The sequence below is a fragment of the Anopheles darlingi genome, chromosome X (assembly GCF_943734745.1).
Source record: "Anopheles darlingi chromosome X, idAnoDarlMG_H_01, whole genome shotgun sequence".
NCBI classification, from domain to species: Eukaryota; Metazoa; Arthropoda; class Insecta; order Diptera; family Culicidae; genus Anopheles; species Anopheles darlingi.
This window is the reverse complement of record NC_064873.1, coordinates 9924917-9932694: the sequence shown is the minus strand read 5'-3', so window position 1 is coordinate 9932694 and position 7778 is coordinate 9924917. Positions and strand designations below refer to the sequence as shown.

At 48.4% G+C, this 7778-nt stretch overlaps 1 protein-coding gene across 2 annotated transcripts; it reads right to left on the bottom strand.

Annotated features, from left to right (window-relative positions):
- Window positions 1-1931: 1931 nt before the first annotated feature.
- On the bottom strand, window positions 1932-7446 carry LOC125953950 (proton-coupled amino acid transporter-like protein pathetic). 2 transcript variants are annotated; one of them, XM_049683842.1, is made up of 4 exons: window positions 7267-7446; window positions 4352-5604; window positions 2784-2959; window positions 1932-2698 (listed from the first exon to the last, which is right to left on the bottom strand). In XM_049683842.1, exons 2-4 carry the CDS (start codon window positions 5542-5544, stop codon window positions 2457-2459), a joined length of 1611 nt encoding a protein of 536 aa, XP_049539799.1. In that variant the 5' UTR covers window positions 5545-5604; window positions 7267-7446; the 3' UTR covers window positions 1932-2456. The 2 variants fall into 2 exon arrangements, with proteins under 2 accessions (XP_049539799.1, XP_049539808.1); XM_049683851.1 differs by lacking the exon at window positions 7267-7446 and adding an exon at window positions 5709-5787.
- Between the last annotated feature and the right edge of the window lie 332 nt (window positions 7447-7778).

Here is a 7778-nt window from a genome sequence, read left to right as displayed (position 1 = left end):
CAATTAAATACGATTTCATGTATAAAATAAGTGTTTTGAGTTTTTCCCTGTGTATCTCCTCCAATGCACTCCCGTACTCGACATTTGTGCATGTTTACGTCGTCAAATTGCATTCCATTTTCATAAAAACGACATGCAAGGATGCACAAAAGGGTCTCGAAGCAATTCTGATCCAGAAAAAGAGCTCGACAATCGAAAGCCTCGATATTTTTATCAGAAAACCACTATTTAGTGAGTTGTGGGGTGCGGTGGGTGTGAGGTGACAGCATTATCTTGTTCGAAAACACAGTCCGGCACCTCAAATGCCTCGTAATGGTCAATTTAACTTATCTCCAACATTTCTACGTAATGTTTCGAATGCACTTTTGTTGTAATTATCACCAACGGAAGCATACGTCAAACTGGAAAACCTTCCCCTATAACCAATGTACTACTACCAATGTTCTTGCTCATCTTTCCAACTGGTTTATCTTGCAAATCGTGCCAGTAGTACTGAAAACCGTCTGGACCATCAAATTTAACATTTTTTAATTCGAAACAATCACCTTCTTCCATTCTTCTATCAGGAAATGTCATTTTCCGCGAAGATGCAATGATGCACTATATCTAGTTCAGTTAGTTTGGGTTACCCATGGCTTTTGCGCCACTCTGAGTACTCAGAATTTGCCAAAAGTTGTTTTACGAGACGTGTAGTAACCATATGCATCTATTCCGCGCGGATTTGTGATGCTTTTCATCTCTGATTCACTGCAATTCCACGAATTCTCCGTTTATCCCTTGGGGAAAGCTTACTTTTCTTCCCATTTTTCTCGATGGGATCAAGTTTATCGCCACTTTTCAATTAATTTTCAACAACTGAGAGTGTCCGATGAATTCTGTGCCCTTTTTTTCTTTTAAAGAGGCCTGCGTCATGGTAGGTTTGGATTATTACCTTTTTTCAAACTTTAGATACTCTGATCAACCCATAGTGGGTAAATCAAAAGGGACAAAAGTGATTTCGCCATTAAATGAACGCACTAAGACTACACTTCCATCATTGTGAAAACCGAAATAAAGTTCTTTGAAATGAGGTCAAAAGTGAAATTAACATAAGGTGGTGCTACACTCTGTCCAGTTACTATAAGACCACCTTCAGTTTGTTCCAGAAAATCTTCATGGATCACAATTTCAAATCGAGACTTTTTATTACTATTTTCTACTCTAAAAATAAGTTATTAAACACTAATAGGGGCATTTAACAAAGCACATCTACGTTTCAAGGAGAATCTCTGCTATCGTTTTTTATCAATACCGGTGTGGAAAAGTTAACATACTAGTGAAATAATGCTTTTATTAACTTGAGAAAGAAGATTACGGCTTCTAATAAAGATCAGAAAATTGATTTGTTGGCCATATCTGCTCGCAGTATAGCAGATAAAATCCGTTGGAAAACATCTTCTGAGTTCGAATTAATAAATGGGATGCTGGGGGAAAGCAGTATTCTTCGTTTCGTGAGCTTTAAGCGATGATTTTAGCGGTTTAGAGTGACATATAAGAGTCAGTGCTTCTAAACATCAACCAAAATTTATAAAGAGCACGCCAAATCCAGTTTTACACATTTGAAACCATTAAGATTTGATAACGAATAGTTATTTTCGGGATTTAGATGATTTAGTTACTTCTTTTCGCTGATGAAAAAAATAAATCATGGTGGTCTTATACTAACTGGACACTTAATTTTTTGTTAATATGCCGCCAAAATTCAGCCTGTGATTTTATCCATCCCTATTAGTGTTTGATAACTTATTTTTAGAGTAGAAAATAGTAGTAAAAAGTCTCGATTTGAAATTGTGATCCTTGAAGATTTTCTGGAACAAACTGAAGGTGATCTTATAGTAACTGGACAGAGTGTATTTTTATTTCGCACCCTTTTTTTGTAAAATAAAGGTAGCAACGCAATCTGGTTCCTAAGGACAATCTGTCGATTGTATTTTATTGCACATAGCGGTACGGCGGTACGTTTGAAATGCGTCACAACATCCCCAACCGGATGAGAACCGTCGGTCGGTTGTATTCCGAATTCCGAGTTTTGAATGCCTTTCCATCTTTATTCTAACCCAGCAGCACCACGCCGTTACCCCACCAGAGTAGATTCACCTCCTCGTCCAATCTACTCTAGTGCGCCTGTCTTTTCAAATATCACCGTGGTAGGCAGGTAGGTAGGGAGGGAGCGGGGGGGAGGAGGTTTGTTTTTACATATCCTACGAGCCGTATCGATAGGCATCCGCAGGCTATTCCGTAGTATAACTCTTATTTGCTGGAAATCAATCACACATTCCCTGCCGCTCCTGTCCAACTACCACCACTACCACCACCACCACTGCTACTTCCTACTGCCTATTATAGCTAGCTGTCTATAGTGTAGAGTCCATTATATGGGGATATAGTGAAATGTATGGCCCGCTGCTGGCTCGAACCTAGAATGCTTCAATAATCTTGCTGACGCTCTCGTAGGTACCGGTGACGAACCCGAGCACGGCCAGCAGCAGAATGCAGATATTCTTGGCCAGCAGCCAGCCGCTCGGACGCTCGTTAGGGGCCGAGTAGCCCACTATCAGCTCGATGATGGGCGGAAATATGAGGGCCAAAGCGGTCGAGCAGAATGCCCCGATGAGCGAGATGAAGAGCCCCAGGCTGGGCACAAATTTGGCAATCAGGACTGCGTGTGTGTGTGCGCGGGAGAGAGAGAGAGAGAAAGAGCGATAGAATACATGGAGGTCACGTGGAGGTACGGGTACACTTACAGGTCATTAGCACCAGCAGGATGCGGAAGATCATCTCGCAACTGACGGGATACTGTCGGGCGATGGCGGACCGGCTCTCCACCATCGGCCACAGGATCATGATGGCGACGAAGAACTGGAGCGCGAAACCGAGCAGTACGCCGGTGGCGATCATCATCTTCACCCCTTCTGCTAGCCTAGTTTAGACGTGTCCGGGAAAGGGAGAAAAACATGACTGGTGCTGGTCGGCAGTCGACAGCTACTAACGTTTGCATAAAAAAAAGAGACAAACTTTGAATGATGAAAAGAAAAAAAACTAAGACAGATAATTGAGATCTGTAAACTGCCTTTGGAAGGTTATTTGATCAGTTTACTTGCAAAAAAATTTGAAATCTCTATCAGTTGAACTCTGAAAGTGATGGCGATAATAGTGATGCTATTCCGTTCTGACATTTGCGCGTTTTAAAAACGGTAGTCCGCTACGCCGGAAATGGGCATCATATGGAACCTTGTAGATGCAGGGGACTGTTGTCTGTTTTGGCATCTACAGCATCTTGGACAACAATTAGAGCACTAATGGACAACAATAAGAGCATCGAGAGATGGTTTGGTTCCGTACGACCGACGCTCTGAGCGCCAAGAAGCTCCAAAGCATGTTGAAGAGGAAGACCGCCAGAAAAATGGCTACGCAGCCGCGTGCGATTGTCCGGTAGGTCGGTACAACTAACCAAAAAATGCAGAAGTACCTGACGAACATAGAAATACATGTCAGGAAGCGGAAATACCGACCGCTGGTTTTGGAGTATCAGGTAATGTCACAGCGGCAGCAGCTGAACAAGATCGTCAAACAGATTTTCTCGGTGAATCGCCACGAGGCGGTGTTGATGAACCGCGAGACCTATCTCATCCCGGATCACATCTATTGGAAAGCCACTTCTTATTCTACTTCCTGCACGAAGAAAGTGAGCTCCGAAGTGTCGTCCACCCACCTGCCAACTTCCCCAAGAAGGTAATGCATTGTGGCTGGCAATCAATCGTTCGTCTTTAGGTCCGGACTGGCCGGGAAAGGGGATACTTATAGTGAAAATGGCCTACCAGAGGTTGCGCCGTTCATCAAGGAACACTATAAGAACAAAAACTCACAGATCTGGCCTGGTCTGGTACTCGAAGCGATCGTTAGATGAGATGGAGTGATTAATATCGATATGATACCCATGCTGATGAACCCACCCAACGTCCACTAGCTGCATCTCATCGAAAAATTCGGTGCAAACCTAAATCGTAGCATCTATTGCAAGAACTTTGTGGCGAAAACGGAGATGGAATTGACCGAAAAAGCATAGAAATATCTGAAAAACAAGTGCGCAAATGTGTTTTCGACCTTCATGTCGAAAAATCCAGCTAACTATCGGAAGGGTGCTCGGAATGGCGCAATCAGAATTTTCTGTGAAAAGTGATAAAATTACCTTCCAAATCCAGTTTACAGATCTCAATTAGCTGTCTTAGTTTTTTTCTCATCACCATTCAAAGTTTGTCTCTTTTTTTAAATGCAAACGTTAGTAGCGTCAGCAGCGGCGTCGCATACTTACAGTTCGTTATCCGGTAGGTTGAGCGTCATGCTGCCCTGCACCTCGTCACCCCAGCGCAGGTACCCGACGAAACCGAACACGGTGAACAGCGTGACGATAAAGACCATACCGACGTTCAGCACACCGAAGGTCCGACCGAAGTCAACCGGCCGCCGCATCTCGTTCTGCAGCGGCAGCACCAGCGCGATACCTTCGAACGCGAAGATGGCGGTCCCGAAGAAGAGGGGTATGCGCTCCGGCTCACCAATCAGACCCCGAGTAGCCAGCTCGTCGGCCATCGAGGGTAGATCCTTGAGCGCGTAGTAGAACGTGATGCCGATGCCGAACGTCATAAACACGTTCGCTATCATCGAGCAGTACGAGAGGAACTTGAGCTGCGTGATGATGGAGGTCAGTATGATGGGTACCAGCAGCAGGGCCATGTAGTGGTGGGCGCTTAGCTCGAGCCCGTACCGGTCACCGATCTGCTTGTAGTTCGAGCTGATGAAGACGAAGTAGATGCAGCAGAAACCGAGCTGTGTCACGCAGATGAACACGTTGACCGTGTGGCGCATCGTTGTGGCCCACCGTCGGAACCGTGGCGGACCGTACTGGAAGCAGTACCCGACGGTATCGGCAAAGTCGAGCGGTTGACCGCCCCCGTCAGAGGGGAGGGCCACCTTCATGCCTGCACCGGCGCTCAGACCCTGCTGCTCCTCGCGTATCCTCTGCTGCATCAGGTTGGCACAGTTCAGCAGCACGTGCTGACAGTGCACGCAGACGAAACCGAGGAAGAGCGTCAGTGTGGTGGCCAGCAGTAGCCCACCGTTCCGGAAGGCATCGCCCATCGCGTAACACCCGGTACCGATGTTACCCTTGAACAGGTGCATCAGCGTCTCGAGGTAGCTCGTCTTATGGTGCGGCTGTACACCTTGCACCGTGATCACGTCCAGCGTGTAGTCGTGCTCCGGCCGTTCGCGCAGATGATGGTGATGGATGTGGTAGCGGCCATCGTTCGGTACCGCTAGCGGAGGTTTCGCTCCGTCCGGGTGGTGCACCTCGGCCCTCGGCACCGGTTTCGGGGGCGCGCTCCTGTCCGCCATCGCCGGTGTCTCGGTCGCGCCACCTCGCGGACATAGGCCACGAAGTGTCGCGAAGCAGCAGGAGCTGCTCAGCGGACCATCGTCGTCCTTCAGCACGCTGGTCAGTGTCATGGTTCCCCGGGGGTCCTCCCAGATGCCTTTCTGCCTCTTGCGTCTGTTTCCTCTGTTTCCCTGAAAAGAAAAAACGAACAAACACAGCATGAAAGCGGACGGCTATGCTGACGGTGAGTGCCGGAGGACTGGAAGGTTCGTCTCTTTCGGTTGATCCAACTCGCCTTGTAATACGATTATTCGGCGCACTCCGGCTCGGTACTTCTGCGAGCTCGACGCTGCGTTTGTGCTAAACATCAACACGGTCACGGCCATTTCCCTTGCCAGCCCAGCGCCCACGCGTGAGAGCACACTACTGTTGCTGCTGCTACTCTCTCAGTGAGTGGTTCCCGGTACTTCCCCTGCCCTCCCGTAACCCTCTGCGACCCTGCGATCTAAATCAATAAAGAGGCAATCTCCCACAAGCAGTACTCCTCAAATGCTATTTTTATATCTCTTTTACACCAAGATCCGAGAGCGCTATCATCCCAGCAGCAGAGAGCGCCGCTAGCCGCTGGTCAGTGGAGTGGAGCGTAGAGCAGCAGTGGCAAGTGGCAGCACCATAAAACAAACTTCCAACCGGGGAAAAATACATTATACACATATAAAACACACACGACAGCTAAGCGAGCAAAGCGGAAAAACGCTTCCGATTTGCTTCCCACCGGCTAGGGAAGGGTAGGTGCGGGGTAAGAACGGGTAAATTAGTAAGGTGGAGTAAAGGCAGGCGGAGCGGGGGTTGGGGGGGGCACGTGCAAATTTAATACCAGCCGGTTTAGCTAGCCGGAAAGACTGTTGATACAACAAAGCGACATCGTTTATGTGGGTGGGTGGGTGGGTAAGTGGGGGAGGGTGGCAGGTTCGTTAGGCTGCACAGCCTGTCTGATATGGATTTCGTTCACGGTCACGACGACAACCGCCACCACCACCACCACCACCAGACCCGAAACGGCTGGCACTACACTACCAGAAACGCAATCTTTGGACACGTATGAAGGTGAATGGCGTGCTGTAAACAAATCTGCCTCACAAAATCTGCTCAGAATCGATGGCAACTGATCCACTGATGTAATGTACGTGTTTATGTATTTTGTGCTGCTACTGCCGTGTCGTGTCGCAATCGCATTCGCTGCCTCCCCGCCTCGTCCTCTCACTCGCCATTTTGTCCACACCATCCAAGATCATCCAAGATCATGTTGGTGTTTCATTTTGATTTTTTTTTTTATTAATTCTCTGTCGCTGGTCGCCGCAGGACAGGGTTGGTGCGGCCGCTTCCCTTCGCATAGGAGGTGACAACAATCAACGGGTACGGGGCCGGCACGCCGAAAGTGGCGCCGATCGACCAAAAATAAAATCCCGGCCGGAACCGCCACCGCCGCGAGCGGTCAACCGGTTCGCGGATCGTACGCGCACGTGCGTACGAACAAAAAACAAAGCGGCCAAGGTACCGGTGGTATGGATGAAGGTAGGGAGTAGTGGGAGTTGGCAAGAGAGTGTGAGAAAAAAAACGGAATAAGAAAAGTGGCTACGGCAGATGATCTTGAGCCGACATGGCAAGGGGATGGTCTACGTAGGTCAAGGATAGGGATAGCGAACGAATGGCAATGAGCCGAATGAAACTGCCGAAGCACTGCTGGAGTACTCCATACTGCCATATTTTCAGGGGAGGCATCACTAGCACCGCGTTCCGATGCAATCGATCGAATTGTTCTCCATCCTCCACCGTTTTTCGTGGGGCCTTACCTTGCGTTGAGCGATCGCGGAACGTCCTTCTCCGGGTTCGAACCAGCTGGTGTTGATTGTTGTACCCCTGCACACACGTACGCTGATTGTAGCTGCTGCTACTGCCGCCGCTACACCGCTGTTGCTCACTCACTCACTGCACTGCTGTTGGGCTTATGATGCGTGTTTTCGCTCGCGCGATTTTCCAAACCAAACGATCGCTACCGTCACTGCTCTCTGCTCTCGTCTTCGTTGTCGTCGCTCGTCAACCGGCGACTCGAACCGGTGTGGGCGTGCGCACGAGTATGCGCGTGTCTCGAAAAAAACCAAACAACGCATCCCACTATCACCCTGACGGTGAGACCTCGCGACCTCGCTAGGTGAAGGTGCACGGCGTGGAACATTGCTACACCTATTCTTTCGACGGAGATGTAAATATATGGTTTTTCTGTTTTGTTATCGACGCTTTTTGGCGCAAAATTTTCAGTTCGCTCCATTCACATCCGAACTGGCCGAACGAAAATACACCTTAA